Consider the following 23049-nt stretch of genomic DNA (forward strand, 5'->3'; position numbering starts at 1 on the left):
ATTTTGAGACAGAGACTCGCTCTATTGCTCAGACTGGAGTGCAATGGCATAGTCTCAGCTCACTGCAACCTCCACCTCCCTGCAACCTCAACCTCCCGGGTTCAAGCAATTCTCCTGCCTTAGCCTCTCTAGTAGTTGGGATTACAGGCACACGCCACCATGCTCAGCCAATTTTTGTAATTTTTGTAGAGACGAGATTTCATAAGGATGGTCTTGAACTCCTGACCTCAGATGATCCACCTGCCTCGGCCTCCCTAAGTACTGGGATTACAGGGCTGAGCCACCGCACCTGGCTGGAATTACAATTTTAAAGAGTAATTGTGGTGTACCTAATTTAGAAGCTTTTGTAAAAAGATTTTCAGAAGGTAAGTGAATGAGTCTTGGAAATACCTAGGAGAAGAAAATTCCAGGGCAGTGGACAGGCAATGCAGAGGCAGAAGCATACCAATTTGTGGAAGTGGTTGGAGTGCACCAGGGAAGAGAAGCAGAAAAGAGGTAATGGGGGCAGATCTCAAAAGCCTCATAGATCACTGTGTTTTTCTGCAGAAATCTAAGGACATAAATATGAGTACAAAAATGTTCTTGCAGCATTGTTTGTAAGCAGCAAAAAATTAGAGGTGAGGCCAGTCACAGTGACTCACACTTGTAATCCCTGCACTTTGGGAGGCTGAGGAGGGCAGATCACCTGACATCAAGAGTTCGAGACTAGCCTGGCCAACATGGCAAAACCCCGTCTCTACTAAAAATACAAAAATTAGCTAGGCGTGATGGTGCATGCCTATAATCCCAGCTACTCGGGAGGCTGAGGCAGGAGAATCACATGAACCTGGGAGGCAGAGGTTGCAGTGAGCCGAGATCACGCCACTGTATTCCAGCCTGGGCAACAGAGCAAGACCCCATCTCAAAAAAAAATAAAAAATAAGAGGTGACATACATGATTATCATTGGGGAGTGGTGATATGTTCATGCAGTGGTTGGTGAGGATGAGGGTAAAAGGATGAGGGTTATAACCATGCATAGAAAGCATCCTGGAGGCCAGGCACGATGGCTCACACCTGTAATCCCAGCCTTTGGGAGTCCGAGGCGAGAGGATTGCCTGAGCCCACGAGTTTGAAACCAGCATGGGCAACATAGTGGGACCCCTGTCTCTACAAAAATTAGCTGGGTATGGCAGTGTGTACCTGTAGCATGACCTACTCAGGAGACTGAGGTGAGAGGATTGCTTGAGCCCAGGAGGTTGAGGCTGCAGTGACCCATGATGGTGACACTGCACTCCAGCCTGGAGGACAGAGCAAGAGCCTGTCTCTAAAAAGAAAGCATTCTGGTGCTGGGTATGGTGGCTCATGCCTGTAATCCCAGCACTGTGGGAGGCTGAGGTGGGTGGATCACCTGAGGTCCGGAGTTTGAGACCAACCTGGCCAACATGGTGAAACCATGTCTCTACTAAAATTATAAAAATTAGCTGGGTGTGGTGGTGGGCAACCGTAATCCCAGCTACACAGTAGGCTGAGCCAAGAGAATCACTTGAACCCAGGGGGCGGAGGTTGCAGTGAGCTGAGACCACACCATTGCACTCCAGCCTGGGCAACAAGAGCAAAACTCTGTCTCAAAAAAAGAGAAGGCATTCTGGAGTCTACAGGCTGCACCGAAAGGGCCATTATCCTGGTAGACTGGAAGAAGCTTGGGGCCCCTGGGAGTTGGGGTTTGAGGTGGCCCTGTAGCTTGTGCTGTCTCTTTTGAGGCAGTAGCAAAGGCCAGGGTACTATTCAGGTCCTCCCAGACCCTAAACTCACCCCAGTTGGGGAAGAGTCACCAGTGGGGAGGTAATCGACAGAAGCTGAAAGCATACCCTGTGGATCCAGGAATGGCCGGGATGTCTGGGCACAGAATGAAGAATTGTGCTCTGGCTGTGGAAGAGACAGGGTAGCTTCTCTGATGACCCTTCCTGTTGGCCCCCACCCTACCATGTTTCCCGGCAGAGAATGGTCAAGAACCTGGAGAAGGAACTAGCACTGCTCAAGCAGGAACTGGCCATCCATGACAGCCTGGTAAGAGGCTAGAGGCAAGGAAGGAGGGCAGAGGTGCTGGGATAAGGGGCGACTGGGGCTAGGGGCAGACAGCATAATGGGTCAAGGCCGGTAGTAGGCGGGGTCAGGGGGCAGGCTGAGTGGCAGGAAAGGGGCAGCAGCAAGGGGCCATGAGGACAGGGGGTGGGGGCAGAGTTCTCCAGTGGTCCTGAGGGGCCTCAAGCCAGAGGCGGCGCATGCCTCCCGTCCTCGCAGTTCTTATGCTGCAGAGTCTGCTGGGACTCAGGCAGCAGAGCCTCTGTCTGGAGTAGCAGGCCCCATGTCTGAGGGACTTTCCTTTCCTCCCCGACCCCATTACCCATCTCTGACTCAAGCACCTGGCCTGTGTGTTAGGCCCTCTGGCAGGACCCGATGATGAAGGGAATGAGCCAGCTTGGTCAGCCAGGGCCTGTGCCCAGCCTCCCTACTTTGCCTCTCAGAATGGCCCCTGCCACTCCCGCATGGGCTCGGGTTCTTGTTGCTTATCCACATGTTCTTCATCCTCCTTCAAGACCAACCGCACCTTTGTGACCTATGAAGCCATGGATGAAATCCAGATTGCTGAGATCAACTCCCAGGTGCGGAGGTACCTGGAGGGGACGCTGGACGAGATCGATGTAAGGAACCCCTCTGTGACCACTGTGCTGAGCCAGCCTGGACCTCCCTATCTTGGGTACACCCCAACGCATGCTCTGCTAGCCTCAGAACCTCACATGAATGGGTGCAGTGGGTGGAGGGTGGTGCCGGACTCTTGATGTCAGGGACCCTTCAGCTCATCTCAGGGGCACAAGCACAGGCCCTAGAGCCAGGCTTTCTGGGATTGAATCCTAGCTCAGCTGCTTCTTTGCTGAGTGACCTTGGCAAAATACTCAACCGCGTGTACTTCAGTGGCCTTACCTGCCTAGTGGGGAGGGAAACGGAGTGGTGATGAACTGAACTGCTGCACCTGGGTGGCTTGACTGTGTCCGCAGAATGAAGCTGATAAAGGATGGTGGTCATGCTGGTTGTCTACAAGGTAGACCCCAGGGCCCATGTTGGAGTGGGCCAAGGAGGGGGAAACTGCCCCACAAGGAAGGGTCCTCAGGGGGAAGAGGCTGCATCCTGTTTTCACAGTGCAGTCCATCGAACCCCTCTTCTTGGAGACATGGGCAGACCCCCCTGGCTGTTACTATGGGCAGCTCCAAGAAGCAGGCCTGGGGCAACTAAGGGATGGACTCTTCTGGCCTTCATAGGAGGGGCAGTCCCAAATTAACCCTTGGTCAAGGGGAATGCTGTGGGCTTTAGGCCCGGGGGGAGGCCAGTAACCTTCCTCTGGCCTCATGTGTGCGTGTCTGTGCCCATGCAGACAGGCCCATAAATGGGCTCCATCTGAAGGCAGCAGGCAGAGCCTTTTGGAAGTAAGAGAAAGCTGAGGAAATACGTTTTATTTATAAAAAACTTTAGAAGGTATTTTCAAGGTATAGAATCGTTTCGTTTTATAGAGGTCTCCACTTAGAAAAGGTGGTTTTTATAGCCTCAGCAAACACTTAGTTTTAAAATTATTAATCAGGTATTTCTGTGCTCTGGAGAAGGGCTTGGCTGCCACTTTGCTGAGAGGCTGTATGCAAATGTCCTCTTCTCGAGACAGATGGTCCAGGAGTCAGCCAAGGGGTCTTGATTTCTCTACTAACATAGACGCAACCTGGTCCCTCTAGGTGCCCTTGGTCTAACCTCTGCCTTGCTCTCTTCCCTCCAGATAATCAACCTTAGACAGATCAAGGAGGTGTTCAACCAGTTCCGGGTGGTTCTAAGGTGAGAGACCCCCACCGCTGCCTCACTCCTACATCAGGCTGCCATTTTCATCTCCTGCGATCTGGGCACTTGCCTCCAAGAGCATCCTCTTCATGCTTGTGGATGAAGAGCCAAATTAGAGTACTTGGGGGCATGCCTGGGTCCCTGGTAGATATTCAGTGAGTTCATTAATTGGACAGGAGGTGTTTATGAAATGCCAGCTCTGAGTGTGCCCAGAGCAGGGCGTTGTGAATATTCACCTTGTGAATATTGCCACACACCCCCACCTCAGGAAGCATTTGTGGTTTACTTGGGTACAAACATACCCATAGTCTAAGCAGCTTATGCTAGGTGGTGTCACTAAAGCTGGTCACATGATTCCAAGGGGCCTGTTAGAGACAGAACCTAAGACAGAACCCCACATGGTCCCAAGTGAAGCTTACAGTCCTTATCAAGTGTCATCTTGGAGCAGATACACATGGCATAAGGTGGCCCCTGCAGGTTTGGGGGTTGGACAGTGGGTATATGCAATGGGGCGGGGGAAAGTGAGTCCTTTGTCCTTTTGTCTGGTCTGGTTCATGATGAAGGTGTGGCCCCATACAAGGGACCTTGCCCATATGACTTTTAACCCCAGTACTTGGTTCTTACCCCAGTGGATTCAGCATGGCTCCAGGTACAAGCTGTTCTCTTGTGCTGTCTCCCAAGCCAACAGGAACAGGAAGTGGAGTCCACTTTGCGCAGGAAGTACACCCTCATTGACAGGAATGACTTTGCAGCCATTTCTGCTGTCCAGAAGGTAAGCATATTTGCCACTTGCCGACAGCACTCACCTCAGATTTCCCATCCTCAGACCTTTGCAGAGCCAGCAAGTATTATGCATTAAACCAGAGCTAGGATTGCAACAGATAAAGGTAACACCAGAATGAACATAGGTGACCTGTGTAAGAGTAAACCACTTTTGAATTAAAAATAATTTCCATAAGGTAGAAACATGGATAATAATATTAAAGACAAATTCCTGGAATTAGGTTGGAAATAAGCTTTTAAATCCCCGGAGTATGGAATGAGGTGCCATACTGGTGAGGGGGTGCATGTGGAAAGTGAACATTTGGCAGAGTGATCAGGGACCGCTCTACTGGGGACAGCCTGAGGCTGGCATTAGCAGCTGCCAAACCTTGGTGTGTACGGTGAACATGTCCACCCTGAGCCTTGGGCCATATACACGTGGGTCCCCAAGGGGCCCAAGCCCTTAATCTAACTCACAGACCTTTGGCTGGCCTCTCTATGTAGGCGGGGCTTGTGGATGTTGATGGCCACCTAGTGGGTGAGCCTGAAGGACAAAACTTTGGACTCGGAGTTGCCCCTTTCTCTACCAAACCTGGGAAGAAAGCCAAGTCCAAGAAGACATTCAAAGAGCCCCTTAGGTGAGTGACCTTGCCGCTCTGCCTCCTCAGCAGCTGGCCCTCCTCGGTGGGTGAATGGGAGGATGTGCACTGTTCCCGCCTTCCCCCAGTGTCTCAGCTACTGGGTTGGCGCAATGGACGTCACTGCTGCCAATACTAGCAAGTCTGTGGGGTCCGGGCTGGGGTTGGTTTGGAACCCCACAAGAATCACCTCTCATCTTCACAGCAACCTGGTGAGGTGGGAGTTAATGTCTTCATTATACTGATGAAGAAACAGAGGCTTAGAGAGGGGAAGTCACTCCCCAAGGCCACACCACCAATGACTAGTGGAATGGCAGCGAGAAGCTGGACCAGCTCCCCAGAGCCCATGCCCTCTGGTACTTTATGTTGTACTGCCTCCCCTCACTTCACTAGGGTCTTCCTGCCGACTGGCACTCAGGTCACCTAAAACTCCAGTTCACCTTTCAGGCAAGATCTGTTTGTATGTGCAAGGTGGGAAGAGCATTTAGGTTCACTTAGTGAGCCCACTCTCCCGGGGTGCTGTGTAGTGGTGGGTAAGAGCACAGGCTCTGGAGCTGACGCCCGGGCTCCCCTCCCTGCTCTGCACTTCTCACACCCAAGGGGTCACCCCATGTGAGACATGAGAACCACTCTGTGCCTGTTTCTGCATCTCCAAAATGGGAAAAATAATAATAGCATCCAAGTCATTGAGGTTGTTGTTGAGGTTGTTGTGAGGATAAGTGAGTGAGCGCAGGCCACGGGCCAGAGCTGATTGTAGAAAACTGTTACACGCAGGACAAGAGTCAGGCAGCAGAGGATGCCAGTGTCCCTGGCCTCCTCCTGCCTCTTCATGAGTGCAGTCCCACCCCAACCCTCTCTGTTCTGCTTCCGGATAACCAGTGCAGTAGTTGATTGGTTGAGGCTCAGTCCCCTGAGCCACACTTGTTGCAAGGAGGATGAAAGAGGAAGAAACAGATTTCCTATCCTCAGACCTTTGGGAAGAGCCATGGGCATCCTCCTGCCAGTTCGGTCCTCAGATCTGCCTCTTCTTGGAGAAAGGCACCAAGCACTGTTGCTTCGGCAGGGAGGACAGCTACTTTTCTGGGAGCTGGTGTGGAGAACAGGGTGTGGACCAGTAAGAACAGCAGGGCAGGCCGGGCGCGGTGGCTCACGCCTGTAATCCCGGCGCTTTGGGAGGCCGAGACGGGCGGATCACGAGGTCAGGAGATCGAGCCCATCCTGGCTAACACGGTGAAACCCCATCTCTACTAAAAATACAAAAAAATTAGCCGGGCGTGGTGGCGGGCGCCTGTGGTCCCAGCTACTCAGGAGGCTGAGGCAGGAGAATGGTGTGAACCTGGGAGGTGGAGCTTGCAGTGAGCCAAGATCACGCCACTGCACTCCAGCCTGGGCAACAGAGGTAGACTCTGTCTCAAAAAAAAAAAAAAGAACAGCAGGGCAGAGCCATCCTGGCTTACCATTGGTCCAAAGACAGACCCACCCTGTATGGGGCTCTGCCAGTCCTTCCCAGGGTAGCCTGTATGACTCAGACCTCAGCAGCCATGGTGGTTCCTGAGAACCTGTGGCCCATCCCACAGGTCCATACACTTTCAGTCCCTGAGATTGTACCCATTTTTCCCAAGCGTCTCCTGCCAAGACCACTGAGAGCTCTTTGTTCTGATAAAAGGGAGAAAAATGCCCTCTTCTTCCTCCACATCTGCCTGGCTTAGCATCACACTATTTGCGCTTTTACCTAGGAATATGAACAAGGTGGGAGCTGAGTGAGGTGGGGCTCCCAGTGTAGTGAGTGCTGAGAAAGGTCACTCATCCTGGCATCTGTGATACCTCACTGCCCATGACTGAACCCTGGGGCTTCCATGCCTTCTTCCAGCTCCTTGGCAAGAAAGGAAGGTGCCAGCAGCCCTGTGAATGGGAAGGACTTGGATTACGTTTCCACCTCCAAGACCCAGCTGGTCCCATCCTCCAAAGATGGGGATGTCAAAGACATGCTTTCGCGGGACCGGGAAACTTCCAGCATTGAGCCCCTTCCCTCAGACTCCCCGAAGGAGGAATTACGCCCAATTAGGTAATCAGCTAATGTTAGCTTCTGCACCAGATCAAACAAAACCATATGTGATCCTCAACATGTAAAGAGTACCTGCAGATAAAAGAGAAATAAAATAAGGAATAATAGGCAAAGACTAGGAGCACAGTCCCCAAGGAAGAAAACATGACTATGCACCTGCAAAATGATCCAACCTCAGGAGTCATCCAAGATGTACAATTAAACATGGAATCATTTTAGACCCTCCAAATAGCAATTATTTAAATAAAGTTATGTATCTTTTGTACAAGTACTGCATTCAAAAGATTAAAAATTTTTAAGATATGAAAGAATATAACCTCTTCCCTTTCCTTGAATCACTCAGCCTCTCTCCCTGATGAGTTTTTAAGGATCTATCCTAAGGAAATAGATGTGAAACAAGATTTATGCAAAAGATATGTATTCATCATTTATTTAAAAAGCAATATATATATATTTTTGAAACACCTTCAGTAGCCAACACTAGGGAAAGGGCACTAAGTGAATTGTTCTCTGCCATTGGGTTGTCCATGAAGAATTTCAGCCTATGAACATTTCTAAACATTCAGAGAAGTTGAAATAATTGTACAGCGAACACCTGTACACCAAGCATCCTCCCAATTCTACAATTTACATGTTACTATTCTTGTTTCATTCTGCCTCTATCCTTCTATTCCTCTATGTTATTTTTTTGATGCATTTCAAAGTTGCCCACATCAATCCACTTCCCCTTGCCCCAACACTTCATCTTACACTCATTAACTAGAGTTCTCAAAGGGTTTTTAATAACATGAAATGCTCTTTTGAAAAAAGTAAGATGTAAAATTAAACATACTGCATGGCCTTAGCCATTCAAAAATATATCAAAGAGGCCAGGCATGGTGGCTCATGCTTGCAGCACATCGGTTGGCCAAAGTGAAAGGATTGCTTAAACCCAGGAGTTGGAGAGCCTGGGCAACATAGTGGGAGTCTGTCTCTATACAAAATTAAAAGGTAGCTGAGCATGGGAGCACATGCCTGTAGTCCGAGCTACTCAGGAGGCTGAGGCACGAGAATTGATTGAGCCCAGGAGCTCAAGGCTGCAGTGAGCTATGATTGAGCTACTGAACTCCAGCCTGGGCAACAGAGCAAGATACTGTCTCAAAAAAAAAAAAAAACAAAACCATATATATATATATATATATATACACACACACACACACACACACACACACACACACATATAAAAGAAATCCAGGGCCAGGCGTGGTGGCTCATGCCTGTAATCCCAGAACTTTGGGAGGCCAAGGCCGAGGCGGGTGGATCACCTGAGGTCGGGAGTTTGAGACCAGCCTGACCAACATGGAGAAACCCAGTCTCTACTAAAATTAAAAAAATTAGCCAGGCGTGGTGGCGTATGACTGTAATCCCAGCTACTCGGGAGGCTGAGGCAGGAGAATCGCTTGAACCTAGGAGGTGGGGGTTGCAGTGAGCCAAGATTGTGCCATTGCCCTCCAGCCTGGGCAACAAGAGCAAAACTCTGTCTCAAAAAAAAAAAAGGAAAGAAATCCAGAAGGAGACACACCACCATACGCCATTGTTCTTTTCTTTTCTTATTGTTGTTTTTTTCTTATACTTTTCCTTGCTTTCCTCCCTTTCTGCCATGGGCATGTGACCTTGTACATGTGCTGAGTAAAACAAAGAAGAGGGAATGATTCACACACAGTTTAGCTCCTGTCTGGGGTAGGTGGTGCCTAGCACTTCTGCCTCCTGCCCACAGAAGCCCCAGGGAAGAAAGATGAAGTGCCTGGTGGCTCCAAGGCAGCCACCTCATTTATCCTCTTTGGTCTCACCCTTGCATCTCAAGGCCCGACACCCCACCCTCCAAACCAGTGGCCTTTGAGGAGTTTAAGAACGAGCGAGGTAGTGAGATCAACCGAATTTTCAAAGAAAACAAATCCATCTTGAACGAACGGAGGAAAAGGGCCAGCGAGACCACGCAGCGCATCAATGCCATCAAGCGGGAGATTGATGTGACCAAGGAGGCCCTGGATTTCCAGAAGTCACTGCGGGAGAAGCAAGGTAAATGTGATGGAAAGATGGCTAGGGAGCTTTGGGGTCTCAGAGTCATGCTGGTCGAAGCAGAACAGCCCTTGGCACTAGAGGACTGAGATGGGAGGGGCCAGTGGGGTACTGGGGTGTGGCCTTCACCCATAGGTCAGATCACTTAGCTCTGGTCAGCCCCTGAGAGCCTCAGAGTCCTCCCCTGTCAGCCAGCCTCTGCCTGTGGGTCCCTCATTGTTGCATTATCTCAGACCTAGGTGCTGGGCCTTCCACCCCATATGTGCTACTGTCCATGGTGAAACAGGCCTTTTGTCCTGCAGAGGTATCACTGGGAGATGGGTAGCTGGTGACTTCTACAAGGTCCGTGGGTCTCTGTGTGGTTTCCTCACTGCTCCAGGTGGTCAGATTGAGGTGGGGCTGCTGGTAGGGACTATGGAAAACCAAGTAAGGGAACAAGAATATGGATGCCAGAGAGCCAAGGGACTCAGTTTCAGTAAGGCCATTCCCTATGCTGAATCCGTGACACCGGTGCTGGTCTGTCAAAGTCTTGTCTCCTAGGGCAGGTGGCAGAGGGTGCTCCAGGCTCAAAGAGCAAAGGACCCCAATGTGGGGAGGGTGCTCACCTGGTTACCCTGACCCAGTGTCCTTGTCCTGGTGGTGTGCACCGCCCACACCTGCACTGAGGGCCAAGGCCCATCAAGCTTACGTGTTCAGATGACTTATCTGGAAGGGCTGGTCAAGTGCAGATTCCCAGCCCCTCAGCAAGTGGTTCTGACTGAGGAGAGATGGAGCAGGGCCCAGGACCTGCATTTTAATGAGTGACAATTCCAACTCTGGGACAGGTGGTTCAGAGGCCACACTGTTCTTCACACTCCTGGCTCAGTCTTATTGTCTTCTTCCAGACAGGAAACACCACAGGTTACTGGGCTTTCCCTTGCTAAATCACAACCCTGTTCCAGGCCAGCTTTCATAAATGATCTCCAGATGTCACTTGGTTTATCCCTGCAAGTCAGATGCATCATCTCACTCACAGAAGGTGCATTTTACTCATTTATTTCTCAGAGGAGCAGGGTATGGTGGTGCATACCTGTAATCCCAGCATCTTGGGAGGCTGAGGCATGAAAATTGCTTGAACCCAGGAGGCAGAGGTTGCAGTGAGGCAAGATTGCGCCACTGCACTCCAGTCTGGGTGACAGACCAAGACTGTCTCAGAAAAAAAAAAAAAAATTAAACAATTGTTTCTCAGAGGGCAACTTTATGTTCTAATTCTTGGGGCCATTCTTATACCTCACAGACCAATTATGACATGCTATTCCTAAGGGCAAAGCCCTCCACGGGTCTGGGAAGCTGGAGAAGGCCAGTGATGGTGGCTATAGACATACCCCTATCCAGAACCACAGGGAGAGGACGTGGTGAAGATTTTATGGGACAAACAAGCACTTCTTTGTCCTCTCTGCTCACACTTTCTTTGAACATACAGCTCCTTATTACATATTTAAGATAAAATATATGCATGCTATGCTGGCATATCATGTACTCCTAAATACACCTGAAAGTGGACAGTTTCAAAGGATGAGATGAGGAAGGCATTAAAATTATTTTTTTTTCTTTTTGAGACAGAGTTTCACTCTTGTTGCCAAGGCTGGAGTGCAATGGCACGATCTTGGCTCACTGCAACCTCTGCCTCCCGGGTTCAAGCAATTCTGCTGCCTCAGCCTCCCAAGTAGCTGTGATTACAGGCATGCGCCACCACGCCCAACTAATTTTTATTTTTAGTAGAGACAGGGTTTCTTCATGTTGGTCAGGCTGGTCTTGGACTCCCGACCTCAGGTGATCTGCCCACTTCAGCCTCCCAAAGTGCTGGGATTACAGGTGTGAGCCACTGCACCTGGCCAAAAAAAATTTTTTGTGTGTGTGTGACAGAGTCTCGCTCTGTCGCCCAGGCTGAAGTGCAGTGGCGTGATCTTGGCTCACTGCAAGCTCCACCTCCTGGGTTCACGCCATTATCCTGCCTCAGCCTCCTGAGTAGCTGGGACTACAGGCACCTGCCAACATGCCCGGCTAATTTTGTCCCTAATTTAGTAGGGACAGGGTTTCACCATATTAGCCAGGATCATCTCAATCTCCTGACCTCGTGATCTGCCCTTCTCAGCCTCCCAAAGTGGTGGGATTACAGGTGTGAGTCACAGCGCCTGACCCAACAAATTTTTAATATTTAAAATTTTATCTATCAGTATCAAAAAAACTCATTTTTGTGCTCTCCTCCAAAAGTAGTGTTTTTTCACTGATTATTAAAATATTAATAAAATACCTTTATTTTATTGAATTTACTTGAACAGATCAAGTAAAGTCATATCTCCTAGGCCAGGCAAGGTGGCTCACACCTGTAATCTCAGCACTTTGGGAGGCCGAGGTGGGTGGATTGCTTAGCACAGAAGTTTGAGACCAGCCTGGGCAACAGAGTGAGACCCTGTCTCTACAAAAAAAAAACATAAAAAATTAGCTGGGCGTGGTGGCACATGCCTATGGTCTCAGTTACTTGGGAGGCACGGTGAAAGGATCACCTGAGCCAAGAAGGTTGAGGTTGCAGTGAGCCATGATCGTGTCACTGAACTTTAGCTTTGGCGACAGAGTGAGGCCCTGTCCAATCAGTCAATCAATCAATCAATCTCTTAGATACCTTATGATTGATAGCCACTTGTTGACCCAGAAAGGTCAGCATATTTGGAACATTAGTCTTTTGTAAAAGAAAAATACAAAATTGCCAGTTGTGGTGGCATACGCTTATAATTCCAGCTATTTGACAGGCTGAAGCAGGAGGATTACTTGAGGCCAGTAATTCAAGAAAAAGAAAAAGAAACAAAGAAAAGAAAAAAAGAAAAATGTAAAAATGTAAAATCATCTTTAATTCAACTCTTTTTTTTCCTGGAGATAATCAGAGATTCTCTGAGTAGAACAAAAGATGTTCACAGTTACTCCCCATCTCAACAGAGTACTGTAAAGACTCTACTCTGTAAAGGATTGTGGCTTATTCAAATAATCACATCAGAGACCTCCCACAGCATAGAGACGGCAGCAGATTGCTCCGCACTGAAGGTGAGACACCTGGTGAGGGTGACTCCCACTCCCCACTCCAGATCCCAGATCCCAAAGTCAAGACACTTGCTTTTCCATTAATGACTCCATTAGTGACTTTTAATGTGTCTCACTTTTTTCTCAATAAACATCAGTGGAAGTGCTAACACTTTCCTCTAGCACCTGTGGGCTGCCTCATGCACCCCAGCCACACACCTCAGGTCATGTGCAGAACACACTTGCCTTACACTTGGGGATGGGGATTGATGTGATGCCTTTGCTAAGCTTTCAGGTGCTGTGAGCAGTGGAGAGCAGGGTGAATGGCTTTGTACATCATATTATTTTGTGTTAACCCAACAACTGTCACTGAACTGACAGACCTTAAAAGATCCTTGCAAAGAGACGAATAGCACTAACCCTTGTCCCTGGAGCCCTTTGACAGCTACTCAACACGATATAGATGTCTAATCATCTCTAACAAGAAGGTAGCTAGTGAGCTGCGCATGGTGGCTCACGCCTGTAATCCCACCACTTTGGGAGGCCGAGGTGGGCAGATCACCTGAGGTCAGGAATTCAAGACCAGCCTGGGCAACATGGTGAAACCCCGTCTCTGCTAAAACTACAAAACTTAGCTGGGCGTGGTGGCACATGCCTGTAATCCCAGTTATTCAGGAGGCTGAGGGAGGAGAATCGCTTGAACCCGGGAGATGGAGGTTGCAGTGAGTTGAGATTGTGCCACTGCACTCTAGCCTGGGCAACAAGGCAAGATTCCATCTCAAAAAGGAAAAAAAAAAAAGTAGCTGGTGGATGTGGGAATCAGCAAGAGACAATTTGAACATCTGCTGTTATTAATAAGGAGCCTTGCCCAAGTGCCTTGTAGTAGTAGCCAGTGATGGCAGTTTGTAGATGTAATTTACAAGAAAAATAGACATTTGTATACTAGGGGTGCTTACTAAATATCTTTGGCTAATAGAGTTTTAAATAAAATAAGCATGGAGCATGGGCCTTCTGCACCTTCCCCTGCCCTCTGCTCCTGTTTGTCCTAAAATGCCAGTGTGGCCCCACTGAGCTGAGCTCCCCTCCCTGTGAGATTATGCCCTGGCAGCCTGGCCTTCTTGTGCTTTACCCATCTCCTTGCCATGACCCAGCCCTGCCTGTGGTCTCCTGTCTTCATGATTTGCCAGCTCTGTGCCCGCCTTCTGGAGTCCCTTCCTCCCCCAATTTCAGGTGGACACCTCATTTCCTGACTTCTTCCATCACCTTGCAGGTGAATATGAAAACAAGGGGCTGATGATCATCGATGAGGAGGAATTCCTGCTGATCCTGAAGCTCAAAGACCTCAAGAAGCAGTACCGCAGCGAGTACCAGGACCTGCGTGACCTCAGGGCTGAGATCCAGTATTGCCAGCACCTAGTGGATCAGTGTCGCCACCGCCTGCTCATGGGTGCGACAGTTGGGAAGGTTGGCCGCCACCTGAGGTACAAGGAGGCTCAGGGAGAGGCCACAGCCTGAGTTCTGGAAGCACCCTCAGAGTTTCTATCTGACAGAGCCAGGGGCTGGGCAGGGGCTTCAGATGTGTGGTTCCCAGGACTGTGAGGGCCAGAGATGGAGATGGGGACAGGGTAAGACCCTGGAGCAGAAAGTAAACAGGTGGTGAGTCTGCGACAGATATAAGACAGATGAGAGCACACAGCCCTTACCAGCTTCCTCAGGTTCTGTCTCCTCACCTCCTTGTAGAATTTGACATCTGGTACAATGAGTCCTTTGTCATCCCTGAGGACATGCAGATGGCATTGAAGCCAGGCGGCAGCATCCGGCCAGGCATGGTTCCCGTGAACAGGATTGTGTCTCTGGTGAGCAGCACAAGGGCAGGAGTGTGGCAGTGGTTAAGCATGGGGCAATGGGCAGTGCCCCTTGATCTCTGTTCTCATCACAAACATGGCAGTGTGTGTGGTGCACCCAGCCTCTCCATAGCCAGCCCAGGCAGGTGGGCAGGTACAGGTCTCTCCTCGGTTACCAAGGGATGGGGGAAAATACCACTCTTGCTACTGCCACCTTTCTAAAGCAGTTCATCCTGCTCAGGCAGCAGTTACAGGTTGTCTGTGGGAACACTGACAGACATGGGGGCTGGAGGGCTGTGAGATGCCCTTTTGGTATGGGGGTGTATGGCACAAACCGCCCTGATGCCCATCACAGGCTCTGTGATGCTAAAGAGACTCTCCTCCCCCAGGGAGAAGATGACCAGGACAAATTCAGCCAGCTGCAGCAGAGGGTGCTTCCTGAGGGCCCTGATTCCATCTCCTTCTACAATGCCAAAGTCAAGACAGAGCAGAAGGTAACTCAGAGGCCTATGTCTCCAGGAGGCTGGGGGCCTCAGTGACCTCATGACTAGGAAACCCAGGATCATATTCCCTACTTTAGAGAAGTAAGGGAGGAGTGATGCCATTCCAAGGAGATTAGTCACCCTCAGTCAGTGGGTGTCTTCTGCCAACTGGACTGCGATTGGGCTGGACCCTAGAGGAGTCCCACCAACCATGGCCAGGCCAAGACATGGCTGGTCAGTACTGACTAGCCTATGTATGGTTCGCAGCACAAAGCCCAGGGATCCCCTGAGGCTTCCACCTGTCAGGGAGGACCAACAGGGTCCACTTTGCACAGGTGGCAGGGGACAGAAGATCACATGCAGCTGAGGCATAGCTAGACATGGTGTTAGCTATAGATTGGGTGGGGTACTCTCCTCCTCGAGCAGGTTAGGCTGGTGCAGAGAATCTCCACTCTACTAAGGCCTGGCCTAGAGCTAGAACACAGAGGGCCCTGTGTACTGCACACTCCTGTTCGTGCAGAGGCAGTGCTTATACAGCAAGTGGCAGATGCACACAGGGCAGATGCCCAAGTGAGTTCATTCTTTCACAAATATTTTTGTAGTTATTTATTAACATACTCAATAGGTGATACATTCAGGTGTTTCAAACATTAAGAAAGCGTGAAAGTGTATGGCTGGGCACGGTGGCTCATGCCTGTAATCCAAGCACTTTGGGAGGCTGAGGTGGGTGGATCACTTGAGGTCAGGAGTTCAAGACCAGCCTGGGCAACATGATGAAACCCTGTCTCTACTAAAAATACAAAAAATTAGCCAGGCGTGGTGGCACATGTTTGTAATCCCAGCTACTCAAGAGGCTGAGGCAGTAGAATCGCTTGAACCTGGGAGGTAGAGGTTGCAGTGAGCCAAGATCATACCACCTTTACTCCAGCCTGTGCAATAAAACGAAACTCTATATAAAAAAAAGAAAAAAAATGCTGGGCACAGTGGCTCTGGCTGGGCACGGTGGCTCAAGCCTGTAATTCCAGCACTTTGGGCAGCTGAACCAGGTGTATTGCCTGAGCTCAGGAGTTCGAGACCAAACTGGGCAACATGGTGAAACCTTGTCTCTACTAAAATACAAAAACTTAGCTGGGTGTGGCAGCGTGCTCCTGTAGTCCCAGCCACTGGGGAGGCTGAGGCAGGACAATTGCTAGAACCTGGGAGGCGGAGGTTGCAGTGAGCAGGGATTGCACCATTACACTCCAGCCTGGGTGACAGAGTGAGAGACTCCGTCTCCAAAAATAAAAAAGAAAGTACAAACACTGTCCCCTTCCATCAGCTCCCGGCAACCCCCTCTGATAGGGCACCCCTGTCACTTGCTTCAGATCCTGGCAACCCCTCTGACAGGGCACCCCATCACTTGTTTCTAGCGTTTCCCTCAGTTTTCTCCCTTCCTTCCTTCCTTCCTTCCATTCTCTCCCTCTCTCTCTTTTTTTTTTTTTTTTTTTTTGTTGGGGGGTACAGAATTTCACTCTTATTACCCAGGCTGGAGTGCAGTGGTGTGATCTTAGCTCACTGCAACCTCCGCCTCCCGGGTTCAAGTGATTCTCCTGCCTCAGCCTCCTGAGTAGCTGGGATTACAGGTGTGCCATCATGCCCGGCTACTTTTTTGTATTTTTAGTAGAGATGGGGGTTCACCATGTTGGTCAGGCTGGTCTCGAACTCCTGACCTCAAGTGATCCACCCACTTCGGCCTCCCAAAGTGCTGGGATTACAGATGCGAGCCACTGTGCCTGGCTTCCCCTCAGTTTTCTGCATCTTGCTTTTTCTACTTAGCAACACATCCTGAAGATCATAAGAACATGCTGTGTCAACCTATAGGTGCTTCTGTGTCCTTTTTTTTTTTTTTCCTTTTTTTTTCTTTTGAGACAGTGTTGCACTGTGTTGCCCAGGCTAGAGTGCACTGGCATGATCATGGCTCATTACAGCCTCGACCTCACAGATTGAAGCAATCCTCCCACCTCAGCCTCCCGAATAGCTGGGACTATAGGTATGCACCACATGCCCAGCTAAATTTTTTTTTTTTTTTTTTTGGTAGAGATGGGGTTTTGCCATGTTGCCTAGGCTGGTCTCAAGCACCTGGGCTCAAGTGATCCGCCTGCCCTGGCCTCCCAAAGTGCTGGGATCACAGACATGAGCCATTGTACCTGGCTGCTTTTTCACTAATTTTAGGATTTTTTGAGAGCAGAGTTCACTCTGTCACCCAGGCTGGAGTGCAGTGGCACAATCTTGGCTCACTGCAACTTCTGCCTCTGGGCTCAAACTATTCTCCTGCCTCAGCCTCCTGAATAACTGGGACTACACGCACCCGCAACCACATCCAGCTAATTTTTTTGTATTTTAGGTAGAGATGGAGTTTCACCGTATTGGCCAGGCTGGTCTCGAACTCCTGACCTCAGATCATCCACCCACCTTGGCCTCCCAAAGTGCTGGGATTACAGATATGAGCCACTGCACCTGACCAAGAAGTTAGCTCTTTGTGATATGATTTACAACCATTTTTTCCTGTTTGTCATTTGTCTTTTGACTTTCCTTATGGTTTTTTGTAGGTATTTTGTTATTTTTAAGAAATCAAGCTTAGTCCATTTAGGCTGCTGTGACAAAATACCTTAGACTGGGGAACTTCTAAACAGCAGAAATGGGCTGGGCGCAGTGGCTCATGCCTGTAATCCCAGCACTTTGGGAGACCGAGGTGGGTGGATCACTTGAGGTCAGGAGTTCGAGACCAGCCTGGCCAACATGGTGAAACCCCATCTCTACTAAAAATACAAAAATTAGCTGGGCCTGCTGGCGTATGCCTGTAGTTCCAGCTATTTGGGAGGCTGAGGGAGGAGAATTGCTTGAACCGGGGAGGTGGAGTTTGCGATGAGCCGAGATTGTGCCACTGCATTCCAGCCTGGGAGACAGAGTGAGACTCCATCAAAAAAAAAAAAAAAAACCAGCAGAAATGTATTGCTCACAGTTCTGGAAGCTGGCAAGTGTAACATCAAGGCATCAGCAGATATGGGCTAGTAAGGGTTTGCCCTCCACTTCAGAAGTGGTGTCTTCTAGTTGTGTCCTTACACAGCAGAAGTGCAATAAACTAACGAGCTCCCTCAGGCCCCTTTTATAGGGCACTAATCCCATCCCTGAGGGTAGAACCCTCAAGACCTGTCACTTCTCAAAGGCCTCACCTCTTCATAGCATTGCCATGGGGGTTAGCTTTCAACATACGAATTTTGGGGAGACACTGACATTTAGACCATGGCACGAGTTTATCGGTATTCTTTTTCTTAGTTTCTGGATTTTGTGTCATCATTTCCCCCAGTTGACTTCACTCTTTACATTTAGGATTAAACTGACATCTTCACTGACCTGATGGTTGTGAGGAGCTGAAGCCCATCCAGAGAGGCTTAAGCATAGGGGTTTCTTACATGGATTCTGAAGGTCCCATAGAGCAGCATGTCTCATCCTGTGCTGTGCACACAAATCACCGGCGGTCTTTTCAGAATGCAGATGGCCGGTAGCAATAGCTTATGCCTATAAGCCCAGTACTTTGGGAGGCTGAGGCAGGCAGATCACTTGAAGCCAGGAGTTCAAGACCAGCCTGGCCAATGTGGTGAAACCCCATCTCTACTAAAAATACAAAAATTAGCCAGCTGTGGTGGTGCATGCCTGTAATCCCAGCTCTTGGGAGGCTGAGGCGTGAGAATCTCTTAAACCAGGGAGGTGGAGGTTGCAGTGAGCCAAACTTGCACCACTGCACTCCAACCTGGGCAATGAAGAGAGACTCTGTATAAAAAAAAAAAAAAAAAAAAAAAAAAAGAGCAGATACTGATGGAGCCTGAGATTCTGTATTTTGAATAAACTCCCAGATGATGTCCATGCTGCTAGTCCAGGACCACACTTGGGGTAGCACACTTACAGGCTTTACTTTAGAACCTGCTCTTTATTAGGTTGAAGATGTTCTTTTCTGTTCCTATTCATTGAATGTGTATTTTTTTTTCTCAATCATGAAAGGGATATTGAAACTGTTATCTTTTTGCATACTACCTCCCTTTTCTTTCTATTCTCATTCCTAGGACTATGATTAGATGTATTTTATTTCATTCTGTCCTCTGTATCTCTTAAAATATCTTACGTTTCTTCCAGCTCCTCATCTCTCTATGCTGTAATTTAGGTAACTTTTTTTTTGAGATGGAGTTTTGCTCTTTCACCCAGGCTGAAGTGAAATGCCACAATCTCAGCTCACTGCAGCCTCCACCCGCTGGGTTCTAAGGGATTCTCCTGCCTCAGCCTCCCAAGTAGCTGGGATTATAGGCGTGTGCCACCATACCTGGCTAATTTTTGTATTTTTAATACAGACAGGGTTTCACCATGTTGGCCAGGCTGGTCTCAAACTCCTGACCTCATGATCCACCCACCTTGACTTCCCAAAGTGCTGGGATTAGAGGCATGAGCCACCGTGCCCAGCCTGGGTAATTTCTTTTTTCCCCCCCAAGATGGAGTCTTCCTCTGCTGCCCAGGCTGGAGTGCAATGGTGTGATCTTGGCTCATTGCAACCTCCGCCTCCCAGGTTTAAGCAATTCTCCTGCCTCAGCCTCCTGAGTAGCTGGGATTACAGGCGCACACCACCACACCTGGCTAATGTTAGTGTTTTTAGTAGAAACAGGGTTTCACCATGTTGGCCAGGCTGGTCTCGAACTCCTGACCACATGATCTGCGCACTTTGGCCTCCCAAAGTGCTGGGATTATTACAAGCATGAGCCACCACGCCTGGCCTGGTAGCTTCCTTAGATTCCTCTTTTAGTTTATTAATACGCTCCTCAGTTGTGTTTCATCTCCTACATCTAAACATTGTATTTGGTTCTCCTTCAAATATGCTTGGTCTTATTTTTTTTCTTTCTTTTCTTTTCTTTTTCTTTTCTTTTCTTTTCTTTTTTTTTTTTTTGAGATGGAGTCTCGCTATGTCACCCCAGGCTGGAGTGCTATGGAGCGATCTCGGCTCACTGCAAGCTCCGCCTCCCGGGTTCACGCCATTCTCTGGCCTCAGCCTGGCCTCTTTTCTTTTTCTTATTTATTTTATTTATTTATTTATTTATTTATTTATTTCAGATGGAATTTCGCTCTTGTTGCCCAGGCTGGAGCAATGGCACAGTCTTGGCTCACTGCAACCTCTGCCTCCTGAGTTCAAGTGATTCTCCTGCCTCAGCCTCCCAAGTAGCTGGGATTACAGGCATGCGCCACCACTCCTGGCTAATTTTGTATTTTTAGTAGAGATGGGTTTTCCCCTGCTGGGTCAGGCTGGTCTCAAACTTCCAACCTCAGGTGATCTGCCCACTTCGGCCTCCCAAAGTGCTGGGGTTACAGGCGTGAGCCACTGCACCTGGCAGGTTTCTTTTAATCAAAAACAATTTTTTTTGAGACGAGTCTCGCTTGTCGCTTCAGGCTGGGAAGTGCAGTGGCTTGATCTCAGCTCACTGCAGCTCCGGCCTCCGGGTTCACGCCATTCTCCTGCCTCAGCCTCCCAAGTAGCTGGGACTACAGGCGCCCGCCACCTCGCCCAGCTAGTTTTTTTGTATTTTTTAGTAGAGACGGGGTTTCACCTTGTTAGCCAGGATGGTCTCGATCTCCTGACCTCGTGATCCGTCCGTCTCAGCCTCCCAAAGTGCTGGGATTACAGGCTTGTGCCACCGCGCACGGCCTAAAAACAATTTTTTAAATAGAGATAGGGTCTCCCTTTGTTGCTCAGGCTGGTCTCCAGTTCCTAGACTCAGGGGATCCTGCTGCCTGGGTCTGCCAAAGTGCTGGGATTACAGGCATGAGCCACTGCACCAGGACTTACTCTTTTTTTTTTGACACGGTCTTGCTCTGTCACCCAAGCTGGAGGGAGTGCAGTGACACGATCATAGCTCACTGCAGCCTTGATATCCTGGGCTCAAGCAATCCTCTCACCTCAGCTTCTCAAAGTGCTGGGATGATGGGCGTGAGCCCCTATGCCCAGTTAGTTATTTTAAATAAATCCTTATTTTATGCTTTTTAAAAAGCTTTATTGAGATAGAATTTGCATACCATACAATTCGTCCATTTAAAATGTGCAACTCACCAGGCCTGGTGGCTCATGCCTGTAATCCCAGCACTTTGGGAGACTGAGGTGGGCAGATCACTTAAGGTCAGGAGTTCAAGACCAGCCTGGCCAACATGATGAAACCTCGTCTTTACTAAAAACACAAAAACTAGCCGGGGATGGTGGTGCACATGTTTAATCCCAGCTACTCAGGAGGATGAGGCAGGAGAATCACTTAAACCTGGGAGGCGGAGGTTGTAGTGAGCCAAGATTGTGCCACTGTACTCCAGCCTAGGTGACAGAGACTGTGTCTCAAAAAAATAAACAAATTCTAAATCATTAAGCAGAGGAATCCTGTATTTCTACAGTCAAAATTCTATTCTCTCATCATTCCCCAATCTCTAGAATTCTCTGTATTGGCCATTTTTAATGTTTAAGATATGTCCATGCACAAACTTTTTATGCAAATATTATACTTGAACCATTCCATGTTCTTTCAATTCTATGTTATAGTTATTTAAATATATATTTTTATATAGGAAATGTATAGATCAGATTTTTCATGGTCAAAATCTGTTTCCTATTTTACTGAGTCTCATGGTGGCTTGACGGTGGCATGTGTGTGTGTGTGTGTGTGTATGTGTGTGTATTGAAATCGTGAGCTTGTGTTTGACTGAACTTAAGCTCAAGGAGACCTGAACACATAAATTGAAATTATTTTCCCACTGAAAAGGTTTGCACTTGCTTTCTGCAGTTAGCCGCAGGGCATTACCAACCCAGGACCATTTTAACCCTCTTCAAGAATTCCAGTTTAATATGGGAGCTTCCGTTCAGACTCCTACTTTGTGGGGAACCTAAGATTCCATGTTCCAAGCTAGTTTTAGCATTTGCTGGCTTATAGCCCACTGTTTCTGTTTCAGCCCACAGTTTTCACCTGCTTTCTAAGAGCCTAGCAATGCATTAAAAAGGTATAATTTGTGAACATCTGATTGATTGCAGTGGCAAAGAGAGGGCCCTTCTGAATACCTGGCCCCTAACTCCTCTGGAGATAGAACCCTCTTCTTTTCTTTCTGAACCTGTTCCCTGTCAGAAACTCTCAAGTATGCCCTTGAGACCTACATGCCTCCTTTCAAATATGCCTGCCAGACTGTTTTAAAATAGTTTTACACACTTTCTTTAGGATAAAAGAATGAAAGAGTTTGAATGGAATGTTATTTCTCACAGAATTGGGGCTACTCAGAAGGAATCCTTGTCCACAACCTGTGATGTTTGCAGGAGGAATGATAGGGTGAATGTGAGTGGCCTGGTCTGAGTCCCTGCTAAGTCTATCCCTCATAATAAGTTCCTGTTTTCTCCTCCCTCTGTGTCCAGCATAATTACTTGAAAACCATGATGGGTCTCCAGCAGGCACATAGAAAATAGAACCTCATCACCGTACCTTAAAGGACAAGACCAGCAACTCTAACCTACTGTAGTGGAGCTGCTCAACCACCTGCCTAGAGCTGCAGCCCCTCTACTCCAAGGCTGGGACCCAAGACAGAGAACACATATGGCCTGCATGCTGGGAGGAGTATCCTCCAAGGACAACCTTGCTCCTCTTCACAGAGCACTTTGGGTTTTAATTCACTGTCTTATATGCAGGGACAGGATAAAATAACTTTCTAGTTTAGACTTTTAGTGCTCATCTGAGAACTTTGTCTTATTTCCTGTCTGAAAGGACATCTTCTCTATGTATGTGTGAGGTCAGAACTGAGTCTCAAGTAGGAAAGCAGAAAAGTAGCTCAGCCAGGCTCCTCCTGGCAGGCCTTTGCCCCACTGGTCAGCCCCTTTCCTGGATAGACATCCTAGGGTGGGGGTGGGAAGCTCAGTCTGAGGAGCTCTGCTTCTCACAGCTCCTTCAGACCCTAAGTTCTCTCAACACATCTTTTCTGTGTTTCTGAGCCAGTGAAGAAGACAGGAGGAGGCCCTCCTTCATTTGGCAACCAGGGGAAGATAAGGTCTAGCCACAGAGCCCGGAAAGGGATGAGGCAGAGCTGGCTCCATGTACCAGGGAATAAATGAGCAGCTTCTGGGAGACATGTCCTCTGTGTGTTTCCAGAACACCACAGCCTTCCCTACACAGCATGCACGGCCAGGTGCCTCCCCTCCCCTCATTCTCTCTCTGTGTAGGCTGCGCTGAGCAGAAGTGAAAGTGGATGATT

The 23049-nt window shown here is 48.8% G+C and overlaps 1 protein-coding gene across 10 annotated transcripts in view; it reads left to right on the top strand.

The window, feature by feature from the left end:
* KIF9 (kinesin family member 9) overlaps positions 1 to 22525 on the top strand; it is a 53093-nt gene extending 30568 nt beyond the window's left edge. For 5 of the 10 annotated variants that reach the window (XM_003894506.3, XM_021934462.2, XM_009200916.3 and 2 more), the window contains 11 exons: positions 1980 to 2048; positions 2579 to 2683; positions 3802 to 3857; positions 4542 to 4632; positions 5127 to 5260; positions 7131 to 7325; positions 9169 to 9383; positions 13708 to 13884; positions 14178 to 14293; positions 14671 to 14775; positions 22220 to 22525. In XM_003894506.3, the coding sequence (XP_003894555.2) occupies positions 1980 to 2048; positions 2579 to 2683; positions 3802 to 3857; positions 4542 to 4632; positions 5127 to 5260; positions 7131 to 7325; positions 9169 to 9383; positions 13708 to 13884; positions 14178 to 14293; positions 14671 to 14775; positions 22220 to 22270 (1314 nt within the window). In that variant the 3' untranslated portion in view covers positions 22271 to 22525. Of the gene's footprint in view, positions 1 to 1979; positions 2049 to 2578; positions 2684 to 3801; positions 3858 to 4541; positions 4633 to 5126; positions 5261 to 7130; positions 7326 to 9168; positions 9384 to 13707; positions 13902 to 14177; positions 14294 to 14670; positions 14776 to 22219 lie in introns of all 10 variants that reach the window. The other 5 variants (XM_003894507.3, XM_009200919.4, XR_643766.4 and 2 more) reach the window with 4 other exon arrangements.
* Positions 22526 to 23049: the final 524 nt, after the last annotated feature.

This window comes from Papio anubis, chromosome 2, assembly GCF_008728515.1.
Source record: "Papio anubis isolate 15944 chromosome 2, Panubis1.0, whole genome shotgun sequence".
Lineage (NCBI taxonomy): Eukaryota > Metazoa > Chordata > Mammalia > Primates > Cercopithecidae > Papio > Papio anubis.